At 37.7% G+C, this 26301-nt stretch overlaps 1 protein-coding gene across 3 annotated transcripts in view; it reads left to right on the top strand.

Annotated features, from left to right (window-relative positions):
• Positions 1-26301, top strand: part of ANKMY2 (ankyrin repeat and MYND domain containing 2) — a 39449-nt gene that overhangs the window by 3551 nt on the left and 9597 nt on the right. For all 3 annotated transcript variants that reach the window (XM_019958492.2, XM_019958495.2, XM_019958493.2), the window contains exons 2-6: positions 5193-5257; positions 11317-11455; positions 14305-14403; positions 20529-20689; positions 25726-25940. In XM_019958492.2, coding sequence (XP_019814051.2) covers positions 5193-5257; positions 11317-11455; positions 14305-14403; positions 20529-20689; positions 25726-25940 — 679 coding nt within the window. The remainder of the gene's footprint in view (positions 1-5192; positions 5258-11316; positions 11456-14304; positions 14404-20528; positions 20690-25725; positions 25941-26301) is intronic.

Raw genomic sequence — 26301 nt, 5'->3', positions numbered from 1 at the left:
GAAATGAAATCACTGAAGCACAGTTTAGTGGCTTATATTACTTGTAGATTGAGCCATTCTTCCAAGTTCTGATATCTTTTTCACTAAACACTGAGGAAGCACTGTTTCAAAATAAATGAAACCTCCTTTAAGAATATAAACTAGAAGGTCTTTCATTACTTATCTTGTTTAGTACTTGAAATCCCTGGAGTCAGTGTTGCTGATTTCACGAGAAAGTAATGTACTTTCTTTTCTTTTTCTCCTTTTCCATTATTTGTGTTAAAGGAGCTATGAAACAGGCTTGAACAATAAGGTTTATTCTACCAGTCTTACTGGAGTATAATTTAAGTATGATAAACGATGCATATTTAAAATGCACATTTTTTAAAAGAGAGTTTTGACATAAGTATACATCCACGAAACCTTCACTGCAATCCACACAATGACCAGTTGTGTTACCTCAAAAGATTCTGCATGCATTTTGTAATCTGCCACTCCCTCCAACCCTGTCTCTAGGCAACCACCGATAGGTTTCTGTCACTGTTGGTTAAATTTATTTATTCTAGAATTTTATAAAAGTGGAATTATAAAATAAGTACAGTAAATAATCCCCCCCCTTTTTTTTGCATGACTTTTTTCACTCAGCATCATGATTTTGAGGTTCATCTATATGGTACCAACAGTTTGTTTTTTATTTTCTTTTTTTATTCCCCGTGTATAGATGTATCATTATGTGCTTATCTGGTCACACTTAGGGACATTTCAGTTATTTCCAATTTGGGACTGTTAAAAAGATCCTGCTCTAAGGTTCTGTGGAGTTAATACGGTTATTTCTAGTGCCTCTGATATATAGAAAGATTCAGTTCAGTTCAATCGCTCAGTTGGGTCTGACTCTTTGTGACCCCGTAGACTGCAGCATGCCAGGCTTCCCTGTCCATCACCAACTCCCAGTGCTTGCTCAAATTCATGTCCATTGCGTCAGTGATGCCATCCAACCGTCTCATTCTCTGTCATCCCCTTCTCCTTCCGCCTTCAATCTTTCCCAGCATCAGGGTCCTTTCCAGTGAGTCTGTTCTTTGCATCAGGTGGCCAAAGTATTGGAGTTTCAGCCTCAGCATCAGTCCTTCCAATGAACATCCAGGACTGATCTCCTTTAGGATGGACTGGTTTGATCTCCTTGCAGTCCAAGGGACTCTCAAGAGTCTTCTCCAACACCACAGTTCAAAAGCATCAATTCTTCTGCGCTCAGCTTTCTTTATAGTCCAACTCTCACATCCATACATGACCACTGGAAAAACCATAGCCTTGACTAGACGGACCTTTGTTGACAAAGTAATGTCTCTGCTTTTTAGTATGCTGTCTAGGTTGGTCATAGCTTTTCTTTTAAGGAGCAAGCATTTTTTAATTTCATGGCTGCAGTTACCATCTGCAGTGATTTTGGAGCCCCCCAAAATAAAGTCTTTCATCATTTCCATTGTTTCCCCATCAGTTTGCCATTAAGTGATGGGACTGGATGCCACAATCTTTGTTTTCTGAATGTTGAGTTTTAAGTCAACTTTTTCACTCTCCTCTTTCACTTTCATCAAGAGGCTCTTTAGTTCTTCTTCACTTTCTGCCATAAGGGTGATGTCATCTGCGTACCTGAGGTTATTGATATTTCTCCTGGCAATCTTGGTTCCAGTTTGTGCTTCATCCAGCCCAGCATTTCACATGATGTACTCTGCATATAAGTTAAATAAGCAGGTGACAATCAATATTCAGCCTTGACGTACTCCTTTCCCAATTTGGAACCAATCTGTTCAATGTCCAGTTCTAGGTGTTGCCTTTTGACCTGTATACAGATCTCTCAGGAGGCAGGTGAGGTAGTCTGGTATTCCCTTCTCTTTAAGAATTTTCCATGGTTTGTTGTGATTTATACAGTCAAAGGCTTTGGCGTAATCAATAAAGCAGAAGTAGATGTTTTTCTGGAACTCTCTTGCTTTTTCAATGATCCAACGGATGTTGGCAATTTGATAAAGATTCAGGTCTCCTAATAATCAATTATAGCATAGAGTTCAAAAACAAATTTAAATTCAAATACATAGAAACTGTTAACTATATGACTGGGCAGGTTTTATAACCTCTATGGGCTTCCTTGTGTTCATTTACAAAACAGCTCTTTTAGATTCTATTTTTTTTTTATGCAGTGATTCATAATCCTAACTTAAGGACATTTGGTTACAAAGTCTAAAAATAGATACAAGTAGGAGAATTTAGAAACTTTACACTTAAACAGAGTCAGTATTTCAAAATGCATGTTGTAATTAAAAGTCTATTTAAAAATACATTTATAACTATGTATTTATGACTAAATCTGTATCCACATATTATTTTAAAATCCAGACACTTTATTTTATACATGATTTTACTTACACATAAATGTTATAGCAACTAACAAGTCAAAGAGTTTTTTTAAATACTTAACTTTGATATAGCTTCCTCACAAAAAGACATTCTTTTTGGGAAGTGGAGGGAAAGTCCTTCAGTCATGTCTGTCTCTTCCAGGCCAGAATACTGGAGTGGGTAGCCTTTCCCTTCTCCAGGGGATCTTCCCAACTCAGGGATCTAACCCAGGTCTCCCACATTGCAGGTGGATTCTTTACCAGCTGAGCCACCAGGGAAGCCTAGAACTCACGCATATCCAGATCTCATGACCATCTGATGGGTTGCTGGGAACAGAGATGTCATGTTTGTTTCTCCCTTTTTGTTTGTTTTGGCAACTTCTTGTGCTCAGTGAGACCAGTAGTCCCAAACTAGAAATTAGGAGTGTCACAATAAATTTTATTATGCTGCTCTAAATACAAATAACACCAAGACAAGCCCTTAGTCTTAAGAGCTGTATGGGATGGATGTTATTATTTCTGTTTCATCGATGGGAACACTGAGGGTTTTATAGGACTTGTTCATTTTTAGAGTGATGCTAAAAGGTCTGTGGTGTGGTATAAGAGGGCAGTAACAGTGAGACTATCACACTTACCGTGATCTCTTTTCTGCTAAAATGCTGGTCCATCCAGATAAGTTATCAGTCCCACCCTAATGGAGCAGGTTAGGTTGTGTTTTCTTCCCTGGAGTAATTTGGAGAAAGTCTCACAAGGGAACCAAATCATTAAATATTACTTTTCATCATTATAGGTCTGTTGATTTTTGTCTCCAGTGAAATGTCTCATTTCCTATCCCTCTTTTTAGTACCACATTTCTTCATCTTAAGAGTTTGTTAACTGAGATTTAACACATTTCTTTCTCGAGGAAAGCAATTAATCTTTTAAACTTAATTGCAAAATATTGTTTGAGAGTCTCCTATATGCACAGTGAGGAATGGCCAAAAAAAAAAAAAAATCCTTCTGCGTTAACCATTCGTCTCCCATTTCCATGCTTTGTAGACTTGTACAGTTTCCCACTAATGTCATTAAATTAGGAACACCAAATTAGAAATCATTGGAAGTTTCGTTTCTTGGGGGTATTGTGCTCACGTGTTTTCCAAAATCTGTTTTCATTCTCTGGATTCCCAAACCATTTGAGAAAAATTTTCTAACCATGGTCCCTGCATTTCAAAAGACTAACTGGTATTCCATGGCATGTGAGTGAATGCCTTATCTTTTTTTTTTAAATTGCCCTGTGACTGGACAGATTCAACATGTATTGTTAGCCCTTGGGCTCAACTTTTATAGAATTATCGGCCTGTTCCCTAACATGAGCCAAGTGTTTATGATTGTAATTCCCATCTTCCCCCTAACATATAGCAGGCTTTGGCATGATCGCAGTCCCTATAGTATTCTCCCTTTACTGCATAAACATCTCTTGGTTGGATGAAAAGTAACTTCAGTTATTCCTCAGTGGATAATGAGGTTCAACTGAAGCATCTTCCTCAAGTGCAATTGGGATGCTGGAGTTTGTTCTAATTCCTTTCCAAAGATGTTTGAGTCTCTGGTGAGAAACCATGGGTATGGATAAGGTTCTGTACAGAACCTGCTTGCATGATTGAAGGCTTTCCCCTCTCTCTCTGTAGCCATAGCCATTCAACCAGTGATACCAACTGGCCCTCAGATGGACCACAGGATCAGACAAACGAACTATTGAGAGAATAGCTGTCATAGTCCAGGGCCGTGCAGATCACTCACTTGACATTTCCCCAGCCGAGCTGTTGCAGCTTCAGTCTAGGAGACATTTCTGTGTCTCCCCTCTGTTGGTGAGGAGCACTCAGATAATGTGCCTAAGAAGCAGATCAGGTAGAAAGAAGCAGGCTAAACTCGATTCTGCTTTCCACCTTTAACTCTGGAAGAACTGCAGAGTTTAGCATATTCTTGAACTGTAATTCTAAATTTAAAAAGAAGAAATAATTCCTCATTGAGAATGCTTCAGTTCTTCCATGTCCTTTCAGAGGAGAGGCTTAGCTCATCCTTTCTCCCTGAGAACGTGCAATTTCATTATCCTGTTCCCCTTCACACTAGAATTTTTTTGGCAGAACGTGTGGTTGGCTTCTACTAATGACGATAATAGCAACATTTTCTCCTGAGATTGCTTGCTTCTGTCAGTGTGTCTTATAGACGGCTGGAAAACCTGACAGTTGTGGCCCAATTACAGCGTATTTACAAATTTACAGAAACTGACCTTTAGTTTTATATCAGATGACTTTCAGTATGAGAGTCTGAATCCTGGCCGTAACAGCACTTTTATACAGTACCGGGCTTTAAAGATAACGTTTACCTCAGCATTTCCAAACCAAGAATTCTATTACAAGAATGCCATCAATTCACAGGGCCTAGTGGTGACAAGGTATATAAATACTGACTGGATTTTGAACCCCAGTTATTACACTGACTGCAGTTTAAGCTTTAGATGGTGGGTTGGATTAGATGCCCTTTAAGATTGTTTCAGTATTAAAAGTCTTAGGCCTTGTGGTTTTTGTATTACTGCCAAAAGGAAAATGCGGCCAATTTAATATACTCTGAGGCCAGTGGAAGTAAAAGCAAGATGGAGCTATTTTAGGCTCTATGAATCTGTTCTTGGGAATAATTACTTTGTGGAAGAACTACTATGTGATTGATGTTTTATTTCTTAATAACCTAACCTGACTCATCTTAGTTTCACAGATAATCCTTTAAAGTTTGTTTCCTTGGCATTAGATTCTTTTCTAAAGATAAATACTTTGCATTTTCTTTCTTTCCTTTTTTAAGGTACCGTCCAAGAAGCTGGAACATTGTTAGGCAGCAAGAATGTTCGTGTCAACTGCTTGGATGAGGTAAAATTTAAAATGTTTAATAAGATGTTTTACTTCCTATGAGAATAGATAATGTATAAAATCTAATAATAAGAGTTGTTTTCTAGCATTTGTCCTCAAGTTATATTAAGCTCTAAAGCAAATATCAGCAAGACAGGTTGCAAAAGACAAATAGCATGTAAAAAATGTTTAATTTTACTGGCAATCAAATAAGTGACAATTAAACCAATACTATATCATTTCTTATGAAGTATGGGAAACACTGGACTTATATATGCTAATGGATTAGGTATAAATTGACATCACATTCTGAAAAAAATTTTTAGAATATTTCTCGTTTTTAAACATGCATACCTTCGATCCAGCAATTCTCCTAGGGAAGGTTAACTGAATCTAAACTCTACATTATAGAACAGTTGCTGTCCAAAATAACTTTCTGAGATGATGGTAATTTCTCTTCCAAGCTGTCCCGAATGGCAGCCATTAGCCATGTGTGGCTAGTAGCTACACAATTATGCAGGGCAGTTCTAGTACTACAGACAGTTAACTGAATTTCTGTTTCTCACGCAGAAAAGGAAGTGTTTTGTTAACCCTTTACCCACACATGGATAGCAAAATTAATATCAGACAAAATAAAGCAAAAGCAAAAAACAAACAAAAAGATGAAGACTCTTTGCTATAGATCATTAAGAATCCTCCAAGAACATGACAGCCTTAAGCCTTCACTAATAAGCCTATAAGCTTTGAGGTTCAAAATGAAAAAGACAGAAATCAAAGGAGAAATTTGTAAGACCACAAAAGCATCTTCTGGTTAAGTAGAAGTATTCAAGAGTTGGAAAACTGGATAACCTAACAGTCTCTGCACTGTGTATAAGACAGAAATAGTACATCCCCATTTTACATGGAACACTGGTAAAAATTTGCCTGTGAATGATACTAATTTGTACAGGAAAATTGTAGCTAATTTTGAACAAGGTCACCAAATGTAATATAACACTGAAAATAAAAATTTGATCCAAGTAATAAAACATATAACCTGAATGTGTGTTAAAATTCTGAATAATTCTTGGCTAAAGGAAGAAATAGAAGTAGAATTTACCTACTATTTACAGCTGAAAGCACAATATTTATCAAAAGCTACTGTTGATCAAAAACTGGTGTCATGTGGCCAAAATCATATTCAGAGGAAATTTCATAGCATTTATTATTGTACTTTAAATCTTTGTGGTGGTCTGTGCTTTCAGCTCATGAAATTAGATGAAAAATAATATTCTCAGAAATACAGGAAATGAATTAAGAAAAAATCAAAATAAAAAATTTTAAAAGTCATTAAACATAAGCAACAAAAGAAAAAACAAAAATGAAAACCTTTGTACTTCAAACCACACCATCCAAAAAAGTAAAAAGAAAACCCACAGAATGAATGGTTTTACAGATCCTATCTGGTAAGGGATTTGTAACCGAAATGTGTTAAGAACCCCTACAACTCAATAATAAAAATTACAAATCACCCTATTTAAAAATGGGCAAAGGATCTGAATAGACATTGCTCCAAAGAAAACATACAAATGGCCAATATGCACATGAAAAAAGGCTCAAAATTAGCTGCCAGGGGAGTGCAAATCAAAACCACAGTGAGAGGCTACTTTATACCCACTGCTACTGCTGCTGCTGCTAAGTCACTTCAGTCGTGTCCGACTCTGTGTGACCCCATAGACGGCAGCCCACCAGGCTTCCCCGTCCCTGGGATTCTCCAGGCAAGAACACTGGAGTGGGTTGCCATTTCCTCCTCCAATGCATGGAATACCCACTAGGATGGTGAAAATAAAAGAGATGATAACAAGTATTGGTGAGGATGTGGAGAAACTGGAACCCTCATGCTTTGCTGGTGGGAATGTAAAATGGTGCAGCTGCTCTTTAAAATGGGTTGACAGTTCCTCAAATGGTTAAACATAAGAGTCATCGTATCACACAGCAATCCTAGGTATATAACTAAGAAAAATAAAACATATGGCAATACAAAAGTTTTGAACTTGAATGTTTATAGCAGCATTATTTGTAACAGCCAAAGTGCCAAAGGTGGAAACAGTTCAAAACATTGGTCAACTGATAAGTGGATAAACACAGTTTGGTATATCTATGCAATGGAGTATTACTCAGTTATAAAAAGGAAAGACATCCTGGTGCATGCTACAACATGGTGAATGTCGGGTAAAATTCTGCCAAGTAAAAGAACCCAATCAAACAAGACTGTGAATATTATGATTCCATTTATAGGAGAATTCAGAAATGAGCAAGTCCAGGATACAGAAAGCAGATTCGTGGTTGACTAGGGCTGGGTGATGGGATTGGGTGGGGGCCAGTGGGAATGACTGTCAGTGGGCATGGTGTTTCTTTTGGGTATGACATAAGTGTTCTAAAATTGATTGTGGTGATAGTTGTTCCACTCTGAAACTACTAAAAATTATATAACTGTAACGTTAAATGGGTAAATCTTATCACAATGAAATTGTTTACAAAGAAAAGATAAAGTTATCAATTTAAGATCCCCTGCCCCCCCAAACATAGACAATTAGGAAAGTAGAAGCAAGAAAATTATATGTATAAACACCAAGGAAGTAAGTGAGAGCATAACTGCAGTGAGAAAAAAAAAAATTATCATAACTTTTATATTTAAGCTAATTCATTTGAAAACCTATATGAAAGTAGTGATTTTTGTAGAAACATTAAAATGAACATATTCATCTCATATAGAAGTATAAAAATGGAAAATAAAAGATTTGTGTAAATGTATCTAACTGCCAACTACCTTTTAAAGCTATAGACCTGAGTAAGTTTTACAAAATGTTCAAGGACCATTTAATTCTCATTTTACACAGATTGTACCATTAATTTATAAAAATATGGGCAGATGCCCAACTCATTTTGATAAAATAATCTTAATGCTGATGCCAAAATAGGAAGAAGCCCAAGCAAACTGTGGGCTCAATGCACTTTTTAAATAAGGATTCAGAAACACTATATAAAATACTAGCAACTTTATCCAGTGGTGTAACAAAAGAATAATAAGACTTAACAAAGTAAGGTTTCTCCAAGATGACAGGATGATTCAAATTAGAAAATCTTATGTAAATCACTATTTTACAAAGTAAAAGAGAAATATATAGATCATCTCAATAGATATTATAATGTATTTGATAAAATTTAGCTACTGAGGGTAAACACTCTTTAACAGATTAAGGTAGAATGGCTCTTCTGTAGCTTAATAAAAGAATAAGTTTCTGGAAACCCTCCACAAGCACTGGCATCCTATTTAATGTTTAGGATGGGGAACACATTTATACCTGTGGCGGATTCATTTTGATATTTGGCAAAACTAATACAATTATGTAAAGTTTAAAAATAAAAAAAAAAAAAAAAAAAAAACTAGCTGAGTGGCTCTCAAACTATAGGGTGCATAGAGAGGTAGGGGGAGCTTATGGAAAATGTAGACTTCTCTATATTGTAATAAAAATCTGGTTTTAACACACACACACACACACAAAAAACATTAGATACACTCCTATACTATACTATCCTATATATGTTTAAACCTGGAGAAGGAAATGGCAACCCACTCCAGTCTTCTTGTCTGGAGAATTCCATGGACAGAAGAGCCTAGGGGGCTACCATCCATGGGGGTCACAAAGAGTCGGACACGACTGAGTGACTAACACACACACGGAGCACTAGGATCGAGACAGAGAGGTCCTGGACGTTCTGTGAGTCAGCTGCACACAGATTTGGCCTCCTAGGTATTCCTTGAACGCAGAACGCCAAAGAGTTTTACTCTTGCAGTCTCTCTACTGGAGCATTCTTCTCTGTTTAGTTGCTGAGTTGTGTCCGGCTCTTTGCAACCCCATGGACTGTAGTGCACCGGGCTCCTCTATCCATGGAATTTCCAAGCAAGAATACTGGAGTGTGTTGCCGTTTCCTTCTCCAGGGGATCTTCCTGACCCAGGGATCAAACCTGCATCTCCTGCTTTGGCAGGAGGATTCTTTACCACTGAACCACTCGGGGAGCCCATTCTTCTAGTTATTCAATATTTACATCCTTCCTCCAGGACTTTGTTCAAAATGCCACCTTGTCAGAGGCATATTCTTTGACGGTACTTTTAAAAATAATAACCTCCTCTAACCTAGTGGCATTCCCTCTCCAGCTTATGCAATGTTGTCTCGCAATAGCGCTTATTATCACCATCTGCCTTGTGACCCCTACTAAAATTTAAGTGCCCAGGACTTAGACTTCAGGGGCTTGGGCTTTGTTCATTGCTACGCACAGTGCATAGGTTTGTCTGACATAGCTTAGGCACTCGGTAAGTATTTGCTGAATGAATGCTTTTTTTAATGATAATAGGATTATAACTTAGTAGACTAATATTGATGAATTCTTTAAGAGTTACGAGAGAGAAACTTTAATTATTTTTAATGTCATCATATCTAAAGTTTTTAAAACTACTCCCTTATCATTTTCCCATTACTACTGCCAAGAAACTTTTGACTACTCCTACTAATTTGCCTCTTGTACAACCTCCCAATAATTCTCATGTCAACATAACCTCTGATAATATTGAGGATTATGTTCATAAGAATAGTCTAGAATCATTAAAAACAATTCAAATTATGTTAGTATTCTAAAATTTTCCAAAAATGAGATTATATATTTTAGAGAGGTTTTTACCCAAAACAACTGAAATTCCAGCACTCAGAGAGTCTCTCCTGGGTTCTGAGAAAATTTACTTATAGGAAACAGCTCATTTATTTATCCACCAAGTGGTTTTAGATAATTAACATATACGGTTGGATGTTCATTGGATATGGACAAAACATGTGGAGACTAAACAGTGTGGCCTGGTGTAAACACTACTGACCATTTCTCCATATTCATATAATCACATATATGACCAAATCATATTTAGGATTGAAATATAAATGTGATTTTGAGGATCATTGTTTTAAAATTGAGGGTACTTTAATATGCATTTCCTGCATCTTGTTGTTCTCATTGGCAGTAGTAATTCATGAAACTCTTTAATTCAGTAGATACAGATGAATTCAATCAATACATAATAATATTCCATGCTATGGATATACTGTATTCAACTTTCCCCTTGATATGTATGCTATTTATCTTAAGGTTTTTCCTTACTTTTTTCTTTCTTTTGTAGTGCATTTGTATCTCTTTGTTCCATTTGTTTCTTCAAGAGCTATGTGTAGGCGGGATGAGAGCTCTGATAAATTTAGTTTCAGTCTTGCCCTGGCCATTTTATTAGTTAAGTGAGGTTGAGCAATTCTTCTCTGAATCTGTTTGCTAATCTGTTGAAAAGCTGAAGTAATGAAACTATCTTTTTTCTTTAAAAATTTTTTTAAATTTTTTAATATAAATTTATTTATTTTAATTGGAGGCTAATTACTTTACAATACTGTATTGGTTTTGCCATACATCAACATGAATCCACCACGGGTGTACACATGTTCCCAATCCTGAACCCCCCTCCCACCTCCCACCCCATACCATCCCTCTGGGTCATCCCAGTGCACCAGCCCCAAGCATCCTGTATCCTGCATCAAACCCGGACTGGCGATTCGTTTCACATATGATAATATACATGTTTCAATGCCATTCTCCCAAATCATCCCACCCTTTCCCTTTCCCAGAGTCCAAAAGACTGTTCTATACATCTGTGTCTCTTTTGCTGTCTCGCATACAGGGTTATCATTACAATCTTTCTAAATTCCATATATATGTGTTAGCATACAGGGTTATCATTACAATCTTTCTAAATTCCATATATATGTGTTAGTATTGGTGTTCTTCTTTCTGGCTTACTTCATTCTGTATAATAGGCTCCAGTGAAACTATCTTTTTTCCTCAGCAGTTTATAGAAGATCCAAGTGGCAAGTGAGTATAAAAATGTAGATTATAAAGATGGTTTTATTAATTCATTTTATTTTGTGTTCTAACTTAATTGCATAAATTGTTCATAGGCGGGGGAAAGGTAAATAAGTAAAATTAATATTTTTTTCCCTTTCTGTTAAAGAATGGAATGACTCCTCTAATGCATGCTGCATATAAAGGAAAACTTGATATGTGCAAATTACTTTTACGACATGGAGCTGATGTAAATTGTCATCAACATGAACATGGATACACAGCCCTCATGTTTGCTGCACTTTCTGGTGAACTTTTCGCATGTATTCTAATACAGTAATAATAGTCACCTATACCAATTTGTTATAAGTTTATGTATATTTTTTCATTAAGTGTGTTTTTGTTGTAGTAATTTTAAGATCATGTCTTATGGAAAGACATGATGGGAATTGGTTTTGAAAAGGTACAATGTATGAAATACATTATACAGTTAATTTGGTGATGTTTCTTTAGTTATTTAAATCAACTGATTCTGTTGATGGTATGCTTTGTTTAGAGCCATGAAGCTTGATCTTTTATTCTTACAAGTTAGTTCCTTTGATGTTCTATAGTTTTATATTTTGAAGTAATACTGAAGCTTCTTTGTTGTTCTCTTGACAAAATAGCTGCTACGATAGAGCAGTTTGCTTCACTGACATTTCTGTATGAAATAGGGTGATCTGTTTAGAAACTTACTCTGATTCATGTTTCTTATAGTTTGTAGAATGAAGACAATTTGGGAAGTATCTAAAATTAAGTGGAATTATCTGTACTTGTTACAGTTTTTAAGAAATATGTAATATAATATTATCATGCTTTGAAAGCAGTAATCTGTAGTTTTTTAATCCTGGAACTGGAAGGCATTTCTAAGCATAACATAAAATATAGGCTTCAAAAAGGGCAACAGTGCCTAATTTGATTACATAAAATCTTAATATTTCCATATGTAGAAAATACCCTACATAGAATTAAAATATAAATTAAACAATATGGAAAATAGTTATTACATGTCTTAAAGGGTGTTCAGTTCAGTTCAGTGACTCAGTTGTGTCCGACTCTTTGTGACCCCATGGACTGCAGCACGCCAGGCTTCCCTGTCCATCCCCAACTCCTGGAGCTTACTCAAATTCATGTCCATAGAGTCTGTGATGCCATCTAACTATCTTATCCTCTGTCGTCCCCTTCTCCTCCTGCCTTCAATCTTTCCCAGCATCAGGGTCTTTTCCAGTGAGTCAGTTCTTTGCATCAGGTGGCCAAAATATTGGAGTTTCAGCCTCAACATCAGTCCTTGCAGTGAATATTCAGGACTGATTTCCTTTAGGATTGACTGGTTGGAGAGTCCCTTCTCCAACACCCCAGTTCAAAAGCATCAATTCTTCGGTGCTCAGCTTTCTTTATGGTTCTACTCTCACATCTATATGTGACTTCTGAAAAAGCCACAGCTCTGACTAGATTGACCTTTGTTGGCAAAGTAATGTCTCTGCTTTTTAATATGCTGTCTAGGTGGGTCATAGCTTTTCTTCTGAAGAGCAAGCATCTTTTAATTTCATGGCTGCCATTACCATCTGCAGTGATTTTGGAGCCCCAAAAATAAAGTCTGTCACTGTTTCTATTGTTTCCCCATCTATTTGCCATGAACTGAGGACCAGATGCCATGATCTTAGTTTTCTGAATGTTGAGTTTTAAGCCAGCTTTTTCATTCTCCTCTTTCACTTTCATCAAGGGCTCTTTAGTTCTTCACTTTCTGCCATAAGGGTGGTATCATCTGCATATCTGAGGTTATTGATATTTCTCCCGGCAATCTTGATTCCAGCTTGTGCTTCCTCCAGCCCAGCGTTTCTCATGATGTACTCTGCATATAAGTTAAATAAGTAGGTTGACAATATTCAGTCTTGACGTACTCCTTTCCCAATTTGGAACCATCTGTAGTTCCATGTCCACTTCTAAATGTTGCCTCTTGACCTACATACAAATTTAACAGGAGGCAGATCAGGTGGTCTGGTGTTTCTGTCTCTCTAAGAATTTTCCACAGTTTGTTGTGATCCACACAGTCAAAGGCTTTGGCATAGTGAATAAAGCAGAAGTAGATGTTTTTCTGGTATTCTCCTGCTTTTTCAATGATCCAGTGGATGTTGGCAATTTGATCTCTGGTTCCTCTGCCTTCTAAATCCAGCTTGAATATCTTAATGGGTGATATCATTATATATGTAGGGTTCTTATAAATCAATTGGAAAACAACAAATACTACAGTAGACAATTAGAAAATTGAACAGGAACAAAAGAAATACAACTGACTAAAAAACTCAAAACCACTCTCACGAACAGAGAACATCAGATTAGGACAACAAATGCTAGTTTTTCACTTACAGTATTGGCAGAGGTTAAGGAGGATGATGAAGCCCAGCATTGGCGTGGGAACTTTTTGTGCACTGTTTTGGGAAGTGCACATAAGCCTAACCTTGTTGGGAGGCTGCCTGGTAAAATGCATTTAAAATACACATAACCTTTGATCCTACAATGTTTTCCAGGAACTGTTCCTAAGGAAATCATAATTCAAACTTGCAAAAAGTAATGGAAAATGCTATTCACTGAGTATAGTTTATAATAGCAAATGATCTATAATCATTCCTATAGTCAAAGAATGCAAATAAAATAACCGTGAATGTTTAAACAGGACAGAGCGTAGAAAGATAGGTCCTCAACCGTCAGCAGTTATCTCAGGGCCTCTAGGAGTAAGGGAGGGGATGAGTTGAGGACATTAGTGAGGACTTTGATTCATTTTCTTTTTTCTCTCTTTGTTTTTGTTATTTTGTTTTGACTTTATACTAAGCAAGGAAAAACATACTTTGTCTTGTTTTTTAAAAAAGTGATATTCAATTCTGTGCCATTTTTGTACTACTTCATGTTTTCTATTCTTGAAAATAAGGTTGATTTCTCTGTGGGTTCTGTCGCATTTTACTTTTTACTGTAGTTATGATAAATATTTTGGGAAAAATGAAAATATTCACCAGATAGAAACCTGAAACTAATTGGGGAAAAAAAGAGTGTGGATTATTTAAAAGGCAGTATTTGAATTGGGCATTCCTTATTTTTAACAAATGTTTCTTTTTAACTCTAGGTAATAAAGACATCACATGGGTAATGCTAGAAGCTGGTGCCGAAACAGATGTTGTCAACTCTGTAGGAAGAACAGCAGCTCAGATGGCAGCCTTTGTGGGTGAGTTTTTAGGACAGTTTTACATTAGGTTATACCCCAAATTTCCCCCATGGAAAAAAAATGCCACTTTGCTTCTCAGAGTGTATATCTGTCACGTGTCCTTTTTCAAAAGCAAACGTTTACGGTTTTGTCTAACTTAATGAAACACCTAATGACATTTTGGAGAACGTGAACAAGCTGTTTCAAATTTCCACTCTGAGATAGAGAGTGTGGTGAGGCCTTTCTGTTGCAGTCAAATGCTCGAATGAGAATAGTTTACTCCTCTAAGGAAGTAGTTAAACCTAGTATTCAAGAATAAGAACTGTGGAGTCAACGATCTGGGTTGAAATTCTGTTTGTACCACCTAATACGAAGTTACTTAATGATTTTGATCTTCAATATAATGGTTACATGATCATTAAAATAGGAAATGGCAACCCACTCCAGTGTTCTTGCCTGGAGAATCCCAGGGACGGGGGAGCCTGGTGGGCTGCCGTCTATGGGGTCGCACAGAGTCGGACACGACTGAAACGACTTAGCAGCAGCAGATCATTAAAAGGATTAAATGAAATGATAGACCTAAAGAGCTTTAACTGTAGCTCTCAATAAAGGCCATCAGTTATTCCTATTTATAATAATTATAACAATGATTAAGAATGAGTATTAATGATAATACAACATACAGCTCTTTCAGTATCATCCTCAGCAACCATCAACATTTATTGTATGTGTCCAGTATTTCTTGGTATGTTAATCCTGTTACTTGATAGAGAGGGTTTAGAAGAGAGTGGGAATGAATATTTGATATTTGGTATTTTGGCCCCACTGAGTTGGCAGTTAGCAGAGTCCACTGATAGAAAAGCAAAATCAGAAACATCTGATTTATTGGGAATACAGTAAATAGCTTTGTGAGACCTAATGATTCATGAAACAGATATTTAACATTTACAACCTATAGATCAAGCACCACTCTAGATGCTTTGGTGAATAAAACAGGATATTTGTGTATTTATGGCACTAAGTGGCTAATAGGAATGACTGTGAAAATACACTCCGGTGGATGACTTAAGGGTTCCATAGAAATACATCAAAGGGAGGGATCTTCTCTCCCATTCCAAGGGAATGTCAAGAGAGAAATTACTTTTAAGCTGAGATATAGGGGGAATTCGGAGAAGGCAATGGCACCCCACTCCAGTACTCCTACCTGGAAAATCCCATGGACGGAGGAGCCTGGTGGGCTGTGGTCCATGGGGTCGCTAGAGTCGGACACGACTGAGTGACTTCGCTTTCACTTTTCACTTTCATGCATTGGAGAAGGAAATGGCAACCCACTCCAGTGTTCTTGCCTGGAGAATCCCAGGGATGGGGGAGCCTGCTGAGCTGCTGTCTCTGGGGTCGCACAGAGTCAAGACACGACTGAAGCAGCAGCAGCAGCATAGGGGGAATTAATCAGATATGGGGGACAGTTAACTGTATATGGTATTAAAATTTATTATTGTGTTACTTAAAGCTACTCATAATAGGTACAGTTGATTAAGTCAAACAGTCACAGAGTCACTTTTTTTCACAGCTCTATGAAAACAAATATTCTTGTTTTATTTTAACTCATTTTCAGGAAGATTTGAGAAAGGTATGACCTTGCTGAGCAAATTGCAGAGAAATATTTGTCTCTCATAGTTAAGGGCTCCCTGGTTGCCACCACCTCACCTCTCAGCTAATTTTAAGGGTGTCAGTGTAGTAAGAAAAGAACATTAAACTAGGAATCGTGAGACTCATATTTTAGTTCATGTCTGCTCCTAATTATTTCCAAGATCATAGGCAAATCCCTTCACTCCCACATCTTCAGTTTTCTGATATGTACAGTGACGCCAGGGAATTACATGATCTGAAATTCTGTTTAACTCTGCAAGTTTTCATTATGTCCACGATGTAATGAAATAGAGCTCAGATAGAGGTTAAGTGTCTTTCCCCAGACCACAGGGCTGAAAGTACTGGAGGAGTTTGTGTTTCAACCATTAATAGAATAGTTTTCTTTTTCTCCTTTTTTTTTCTTTTAATACTACCATGTTAATAAAAATCTAAGGTACAAATGTCTTCATTTCCATCCTAGAGTGAGGGTAATGTTTTCATTCCATTTTAATCTATTTAGACTAATTTCATAGAAAATTGCATTGCACCCTTTCAAGTTGACATTATATTTTCCTTACAGTTAGTCTTATTAAAAACTCATTCTCCCACTTTTATTTCCCTCAATCAGGTCGATACATATACATTTGTATTCATATGTGCAAGATTTTTTAATCTTTTAAAAATATGGTCATAGAAATATATTCTTCCAGCATTCTTCTTGCCAGTATACCATGGAAGTCCCTTACGTGATGGTTTGTGTGTTTTCTGGTATTTCCTTAATGTGATTGGCCTATCCTTGTTAGAGTACATTTCCTTTCTGTTTTTATTAACTTAAAAATCAAAAATGCTTTTCTGTTCTATTAGTACATACTCTCCTATTCACAATGCTCCCAGTTAAACCTGTATTTCTTAGTTATTATCTAGAAATGAACAAAACTGTAGCTGGTGCCTCACCCTTAAGGTATTATATTTGCCCATTTAGCAACCCCAACAAGATGAAATCATTAAAACTCAATTTATTTCTCCACATTCCCTGTGTTTGTCAGGCATCCGGACTTTCCTTTCCTCCTCCACCACTACCACGAGGTGTGGCCTTGGCTGAGACAGTCTAGAATTTTTAGTACCAATGTATCATTAGAATGTCATCCACGGTGTGTTCTTTCTCCTTTAGCAGTCCCCGCCATCTACAGTGTAATTTCTCTTGTCATGCTGTCTCCACCCATTGGGATTGACTGTCTCTGCTACCAAGGGCTGTTGTTCTTTCTCCACACTATCTTTTCTCCTTGCTCCATCTTGATCATTGTTCTCATTTAGCGTTTGATTATAGGACCTTCTCAGATCGCACATGATTTGAAACCCATCATAACCAAAGCTATCTTTTTCTCTGAAATGCAAGTTCTATCTTGGCTTGTTCCATGATTCTTGTATCACTGCTCTGCTCTCTTATATGTAAACATGACTCCACAGTTTTCTAAATCCTGGTTTTGCAAGTGCGAATGTGATTTGTCTTTGTCAGCTTTTCGTTTCTTATGCTAGAAGTGTGTTTCAATTTCAGTTTGTCCTTGAAAGTAAAAAATTGTACTGGATGTGTCTGATTGTATTTATGTTCTCATTAATCCTGCCTAGGACTGACTCAGTGAGCCCATTTAGTCTAGAAGACTCAAGTCCAGTGACAGTAATGATGGAACACAAAGTGGTCCCCACCCAGCTCCCACTCCCAGCACTTATTTTCTGTATTAATAGTACTGTTTTATTTGCGTGTATTCCCAATTCATAAATTAAAAACTAATAAAGCTAAATATTTAATAATTTCAGTTATAAAAAATGAAATATACATTAAGAACTTACAAAGATAAACTTTAAGTATATATGTATATCACTCTGCTGCTGCTGCTAAGTTGCTTCAGTCGTGTCCGACTCTGTGCGACCCCAGAGATGGCAGCCCATCAGGCTCCCCGGTCCCTGGGATTCTCCAGGCAAGAACACTGGAGTGGGTTGCCATTTCCTTCTCCAATGCATGAAAGTGAAAAGTGAAAGTGAAGTCGCTCAGTCATGTCTGACTCTTCGTGACCCCATGGACTGCAGCCTACCAGGCTCCTCCTCCCATGGGATTTTCAGGCAAGCGTACTGGAGTGGGGTGCCATTGCCTTCTCCTGTATATCACGCTAACAGAAATTATTGATGGATTATTTAAAATATCAGAATAACCTAAGCAATATCTAAAATGAGAAAGATAAATCTTGAAAAAAAACAACATGTTTTTTTCCTTCTCACGAAGGTGTAATTTTAAGAAACGCGTAGTCCTGTGATAGTGTCATTGTTATATAGCCATTATTTTTACGCACAGATATTTCCAACTGCTAACAAGGCTTTTTCTGAGTATCCTCATTAGGGGACTGCTGAGAAGATGTAAGTTACAAGCTAGGTCTATGTTTTTCTCTCTCTCTGATTCTTTTAACTTCAAATTTTCCTAGGTCTCTTTATATGTTGAGAAGCTTTTTTAGAGTATCTTTTTTTTTTAAACGGGAACATCTATCTTTTTACTGAAGCTGGCTGTGTTTTAGAGCTTCCCTGGTGTTTTAAAAAAGCAGTGCAGTTTGTCTTCATCTGTAGTTGCTTCACACACAGCTGTGAATTCCTGCACTCTGTTATCTGTGTCATGTTTTCATGCTGCTTGCAATATATTTGCTTGATGGTCATTTTCCTCCCTTCTTGAAAATTATGTAGGTAGAAATAATCTTTCCAAACAGAACACTTTATATTTTTTAGTATTTCTTGTTACTGTCTGACTTCTCAAGATATATATAATGGAGATTTCTGGTGTAGAAAAAGAAAGTGATGTCTCAGTACTTACAAATAGCATCAAACACCAAAAATGATACGTGATCGCTACTAAAATTTGCTTTCAAATCATGACTGTGTTGTTTTTATCATTTGTTTAATTATTAGTTCTCCATCCATTTCTTTTCTTTTCTTTTTTCCCCCCGGATCTGTTTTTTCCAGCTCTCTCATCTTTCCCGTAGTGATTTCTGTATCCTAATTTTTAATCTATTTTGAGATATTTTATCTATTCATCTTTTGCATTACTATTTTAGTTCTCCATTGTAACCAGGATTACCCTTCTCAGTTTGTCTATTAACTTTTAAAAATGGAATCTCTCTGTGGTCCATGAGAGTCTCTTTACATACAGTAATTGAGCTGCTTAAGTATTCTTTGATGGTTTTCTTTATGGTTTGGTTGTGGAGTGGTTGTAGTAGATGTTATAGTACATGTTCCACGGAAGAGGCCCTCTGTTGGAGACATTGCGCAGTCTTTCGAGATTGGATCCACTTGGGTCTGCATCTCCTAGGCAGTCAGGTAAAGCTGACAGGGTCGTGGGCCATGAAGGGCTGTGCCATCTCTCTATACCTCTGGGCCCAGGGTCAACAAACCAGGAAATATTTCAGCCTCTGCTGAGACACAGCTCTTGGGTTATCCTCAAACTCTTGGGCAAGCTGAGAACTTGACCAGCCTCAAAGATCCGCCTGGACCACAGTGCAGTCCCCCTGCAAGTCACCTGTTGTCAGCAGGATTGAGCAGATGCTCCCTGGACCATACACAAGTGGGCAGAGGCCACACGTGCCACCCAGAGCAGACCCCTCTCCAGGAGCCCTGGCATCTGGGTCTGCTCCGCAGGACTCTTTCAGCCCTCATCAGGCAGAAAGGAGGAAGACGTCTGTCTTGCAGAGATTCCTGGAAAAGCCTGCAATTGCAGATGTGCCCTGCTTGTCCAGAGGGGCCACTTCCTTGCTCCAGAGAAGTAGTGGAGAGGGAGCCAGCGGGGAGGAAGCAGCAGGGACACACAGTCAGGCCGCCAGCTTCTCCAGGGAAGGTTCTGCTTTCCTGGAACAGTTTTTACCTCTGGGGATTGGCTTCCAGAAGTGGCACAGGGAGCTATGAGGAGCTACAGTGTGGATTCCAAGCGTGTGGATTCCAAGCTTATGGAAGCAAAACCTTTTTCTCTCTTTCATTTCACAAAAAGGCCAAGCTTTTCTCAAATCCAAGGGGAGGAGAGATTAGCTTAACAAAATGGGTAGTAATTATAATGACAATAAGAAACTTAATACAGAATAAATTTAAATTTTGTGTAAAGAAAGCCAGATGTGATTAGGGAAGAACGAACATCATTTGTGTAGGAGTGGAAGAAGAAACATTTAAATTATGCACAACTTTTATTAAATATTTAGGGCTAATTTTAAGTAGAACACTGCTTTTTTATTATTGTTGTTGTTATCCGCATAATCTTCTTATGTATTGTAGATTTTGTGTCTTTAAAAGGGGATTATTTCTTGGCTTCGAATAGCATGCTTACAGATGTTTCCTAAAATATTTGACCTCTCCCCTTCCTCCTCTACTCTCCTAAAAGTTAAGGACGTTGACACATGTTGACTTGAGAAAACAGAACAACATAATGAAAAAATGGAAAATGTCTTATTTTGAATGATAAAACAATACATTTCCTATTTTCCTATTAAAAGGTCAACATGATTGTGTGACTATAATCAACAATTTCTTTCCTCGAGAGAAACTGGATTATTACACTAAGCCCCAGGGACTGGATAAAGAACCGAAACTGCCCCCAAAGTTGGCAGGCCCACTGCACAAAATTATCACTACAACAAATCTTCATCCTGTCAAGGTACTGTAGTTTATCGTATTTGCTTTCTATTTAAAGTGTGTGAGTGTGCACGCGTGCGTGTGTGCTTAGTTGTGTCTGACTCTTTGCGACCCCATGGACTGCAGCCAACCAGGCTCCTCTGTCCATTGGAACTTTCCAGGCAAGAATACTGGAGTGGGTTGCCATTTCCTTCTTCAGGGGATCTTCCCAACCTGGGGATGGAACCCCAGTCTCCGGCGTTACAGTCAAATTCTTTACCATCTGAGCCACCAGGGAAGCCCATTTATATATTGCTTTAGAATTTAAACTGTTCTTAGTATATGGGTCCTAATTGTCTTGGGTTGCTTTTTGTTGATGTAAAACTTGTGATAGGCTCTCCCGTTCAGTTGATACAGTGAAGTAGTGCTCTTGTTTGAAACCTATAAGAGAGTGGGGGACACAGACCAGAGCAAGAGGAAGAGCAAGGCAGAGAGGTGGGTTCAGCCAAAACTTAGCTTCCACTTCATCTCACAGTGAGCTCTGTTTATTAGTGGCTCCAGAGAGGCAAGGAAACCAGGGTTTCCTGTATCAGTATGTCATGGTTGAAGTCTGTCCCCGGGGGAAAGGACAGCCGCCCAGATGGTGCCAAGTGAGGTGGTTCTCTCTGGATGAAGGGAGTTCCCCGAGGAAGGAGGCAGCTCTGAGCCATTTCAGCCAAAAGTCCCAGTTGCAGGAATCTGGTATATGGGCCTGGTAACGAGGATCTGGGTGAGGGACCAACAGCATCCAGTACAATAATTATCCTTCCAGGCAGTGTTTGGAAGTGTAATCATGAACACATTTCTTTCCTGCAAGTAGGTATCTGATGCATTTAAGTAGTACAGTTCTTCCAGTAAATAGTCAAATCACACAGATTTTCAAACTTTGTAAACCAACTCAGAAGTTCGCATAGCATACCTGGGAAACTTCAAGGGTTATCCTGAACTATTCCCACTGCTATTTTCTCCATATTTTATATATGACCTTTTTGCTTATAAAATGATTATGTTTTGAAAAATTAATCCAAATGAATATAATTTTTTCATGAGTCAGGAAACAGCACTGACCTTTTTCAGACTTCAGTGTCTGCCACATGCCTTCATTCATAATGTATAGATTTGATAGTAACTCAGAGCTATTTGGGGGTTTCTTTGGTTTGTTTTTTAATATTTATGTATTTATTTGACTGTGTTGGGTCTTAGTTGCGGCACGTGGGATCTAGTTCCCTGACTAGGGATTGAACCCGAGTCCCCTGCGTTGGAAGTGCAGTCTTAGCCACTGCACCACCAGGGAAGTCCTGAGAACTCTTTGTTGAGCAAGATGTATGTTGGGTCAAAATCTGAAGCTTCCCCTTAGTGCAAGGTGTTATTATAATGTACTGAAATGGATTTCCTTAGTCTGTTACAAAAGAAAAATCTGGAATATACTGATCGTCATTAGAGTAAGTGGACAGCTCTCATGAAGTAACTCTTTTGAAGACTAACACACACTTAAAGATAAGTTATAAATTATATGTAATGTTATTACTTTATTGCTGCATCCCTTGGCATATGGTCTTTTGAGGCTTGAGGGACACACAAATCAAATAATACCTTTCATGTGGCCTTTCCCCCAAGTTATTAATAGTGTTCTGGGCCATCAAGAGAGATGACAAAGTAGCAGATCCTTTCCCACACAACAGACAAGTGCAGTCTGTTCTGTTTTTATTTTTCAAAACTCAGATGTTTTACTCGACATTTCGGAAGGACCACTACATGCAACACTTGTGATCCTCGCTGGGCAAAAAAGGAATTCTGCCGTGGAGCAGGGGTTTGTGTTTCTCGTGGAAATTGTATAGGACTTAGAATTTAACCGTTGGAAAAATACTTGGTCTCTTCTGTTTCAGTCTTTCTTTCCCTCCCAGCACATGCAGGAAAGAGAGAACTCTTGGAAATGATGACGTGTCTCTGTGGTACTCTTTGTATTAGGAGTGGAGCGAGCTGGGGTGGGGAAACAGGAATTTCCCTAGGCATCCAGCATTTCTCAATGCAGAGAATGTGTGTGGTTTTATAAGGCCTTCATCACTCCCCCTCCAGTCCGAGCATGACCCGGGTCCCCAGCATCTGGGATCTAATGCCTGGTAATCTGAGGTAGAACTGATGTAATAATAATGGAAATAAAGTGCACAATAAAGGTAACCCACTTGAATCATCCTGGAACTATCTCCTCCCCAACTCCCTTCTCCCCTGTGGAAAAATTGTCTTGCACAAAACCAGTCCCTGGTGCCAAAAAAGGTTGGGGACCACCGCATTATAGGATATCTTGGGTTGGATTGATTTAAAGATGTTTTCTGTATGTTTCTGATTCACTGTGTCTTATGTCTGTTTCCACCCTTTGGGATGACAGTAATTTTAGTTACTGTGACAATTGGGTCTGTAGAGTAATTTTTGATGTTTACACAGAACCTACTCTCTCAGGGTTAAATATCCCAAGATTTATTATATCTGCAATTATCTTTAAAGGCACATATTTTGCGTAAGTTAGATTAAGGGGTATATTTATACAGACAAATTGTAAACTAAAATAGCCTACATTTTATTTTTTAGAGCACTTGGTTTTATGAGAGACTACTCTATGATTATAGTACCTTCTTTCAGACCAGACCTCGCCTTTTGTAGATATAGTCTATTTGCTTGAAAACCTTTCTTTATCCACACTTTAGTTAAAAGCTGCCCAGTTGCTTTGGTTATGGGCCATTTTCATTGCTTTACCCCTTTTCAAGCTGGCATGGGTCTTCAGAGGGCATATTATAAAAAAGTAACTAATAGCCACCAGTCAAATCAAAGACCTTTAAAAATAAGCTCAGTACAGCACTTGATCCAACAGGGCACCTTTTGCCACAGTGTACCTAACACAGATACATTTATGAGGAGGTTAAGTGGCTGCTATAGCAATAAGGATGTTTGTTTTCAACAGGCACTTAGGGAATTGTGCTGATGGCCAGGATATAGACGTTTACAAAGGAGAAAAGCAGAGGCAAAAGGAAGAATGACAGTAGAGTTTAGCAGGGTCCGTAAGCGAGCAGAAGAGAGACGTGTGCAAGTGATCCCATTTTTTGATTATTAACATGATTTTTAATCCCAGAATTTATTTATTCATCCTCAGTAATTATTAATGTTTCCCTTTATAATGCTTCAGAGACTAAAGGAAGGAAACTAATTCAAGTATTCTTTCTTTTGTGTGCAGCTATGATAAATGCTTTCATGAGCTCATTGTTAAGCTGTGGATATGTATCATTTTTCATTGTGTTTGGGCTTCCCTGGTGGCTCAGATGGTAAAGAATATGCTGGGTTCAATCCCTGGGTCCAAGAGATCCTCTGGAGAAGGGAATTGCAACCCACTGAAGTATTTTTGCCTGGAGAATTCCATGGACAGAGGAGCCTGGCAGGCTACAGTCCATGGGGTTTACTGATATATATTATAAAGTAAATAAAGTCTAATGTCTTAAACAAAAAAAATCATTAACCTGGGTTCTATTTGGGGTGTTTTTTTTTTTAAGAATTCTCACATGCAAGTTTAGATCCTCTGCTTTGATTCATAATGTATACAAAATATTGAGCAAACAGCATCACATGATGGCAGTTGATAGGAGAAATATAAATAATTAATGATTCTTTTCTTCTCTGCCACAAGTTAACTTTTGAATTATATAATGGTAGGGGAAGTTGCCAGCAAATTTATCAATAAGGATTCTGATTATACTTATTTCATGAAGTCTAGTTTGTTATTGAGTGCTATATTTGAAGTAAAATACTGGGCTGTGTATCAGTAGGGTCAGAAATAAGTAAAAGTCTTATTTTAATTTAACAAGAACATTTAGTTTATGTTAAATTTTCACGTAGGAGGCTTGGGCATGGGTTTTCCTTAAGTTAACAATTACCTTGCTCCTTGTCTAAAGACAAGGATCTGATTCATGAAATCTGCCGTCTGTTGTTTCCTAATGTTTCGGTTACCTGGAATCACATTTTACTGTGACACGTAGGTTAACGAATACTGAATGACTTTCTGCTCTGAGAATACAGTTATGCCTCTGTTTCCCACATATTTACATTACTGTTATGTCATACGGATTTGTACAGGTGTCCTTATGCAATCAATAAAGAAGAAAATACTCCTTCTTACACTGAATTTGGGCTTAATCTGTGCATATTTGGGAAGTGTAGGACTCATAATGCATCATATTGGATAACTCTCTTAATTATCCCCTTTTTAAAGCTATTTTTGCTTTCCTCTTTCATCTATTCATAATAATGATTAGAAGTATATTAGGAAAATTTCCACAGAGAAATGTAGTTAGTAAGCAATACACCTTTTATTTTTAGACTTCCGCCTGTAAAAACCTCATTTCCTTATAATTAACAAGAATGAATGAGAATTGTGGTTCTCCTAGCCATGAAATCCTAACACTCAGTAATGTTAGCAAAAAGCAGTGATTGCTGTGTGATTTGTTTCTGTATATAAAGGGTATGCAAATATGCCATGCTTATCTTTAGTAAGAGAGCTTCCCTAGCTCAGGCCATAAAGAATCTGCGTGCAATATGGGAGATCCAGGTTCAGTCCCTTGGTCAGGAAGATTCCCTGGAGAAGGAAATGGCTACCCACTCTAGTACTTGCCTGGAGAATCCCATGGGCAGAGGAGCCTGATGGGCTACAGTTCATGGGGTTGCAAAGAGTCGGACACAGCTGAGTGACTGACACTTTTATCTTGAGTAAAAGTGCTTTTAACAGATATAGAAACCATGATTCCAAGTGGCCAACTAATACTTAGTTTAACTGGATGACAAATCACACAATAACTTTGATACAGAGTTCAAGAGAGTTCATGATGTCCTTCTGTTATTAGTTTCACAACTTGATCAGTGGCAATTTGCGTTATTTGAATTAACATAGTAAATATGTGACCATGAGAAAGACTTTATTTGGTAATCAAAACTGACGGCCTAAATTGAGCATGGAAAAATCTCTCATGGAATTTCTAAGCTCACTGGGGTTTCTTCTAGATTGTGATGCTTATAAATGAGAATCCTCTGCTGGCAGAAGAAGCAGCTCTGAATAAATGCTACAAGGTGATGGATTTGATTTGTGAGAAATGTATGAAGCAAAGAGACATGAATGAAGTACTGGCTATGAAAATGCACTACATCAGCTGTATATTTCAGAAATGTATTAACTTCTTAAAAGACAGAGAAAATAAATTGGACACTCTGATCAAAAGGTACAGTTTTTACCATGTCATGTATAAAATACACTCAAATGGATAATGTCTTATTATATGAAATCTCATTATGGCTTTAAAAATTAAACATTTTAGCAGCAGCTGTTATTGTTGAGATCACATTTAATCTGCCAGAAACCAGGGGCCCTATTAAAACTAGATTGACTATTCCATTCTGTACCATTTACAACATTTTTGCCATCCTAAATTATGGGTTGAGAAATCTGAAGTTTGGAGAGGTTAAAAAGCATTTGTAAAAGCATACAGCTAGAAGGTAGCCCAAGTCCAGGGTCAGATTCTCATGATTTTACTAAGAAAAGAGAACTAAGTCAGAAGGGTGTGACTTAATCAGCATTTACAT

Source organism: Bos indicus, chromosome 4 (genome assembly GCF_029378745.1).
Source record: "Bos indicus isolate NIAB-ARS_2022 breed Sahiwal x Tharparkar chromosome 4, NIAB-ARS_B.indTharparkar_mat_pri_1.0, whole genome shotgun sequence".
Taxonomy (NCBI): domain Eukaryota; kingdom Metazoa; phylum Chordata; class Mammalia; order Artiodactyla; family Bovidae; genus Bos; species Bos indicus.
Note: the sequence above shows the minus strand (reverse complement) of the source record. Positions and strands in the feature narration are given on the sequence as shown.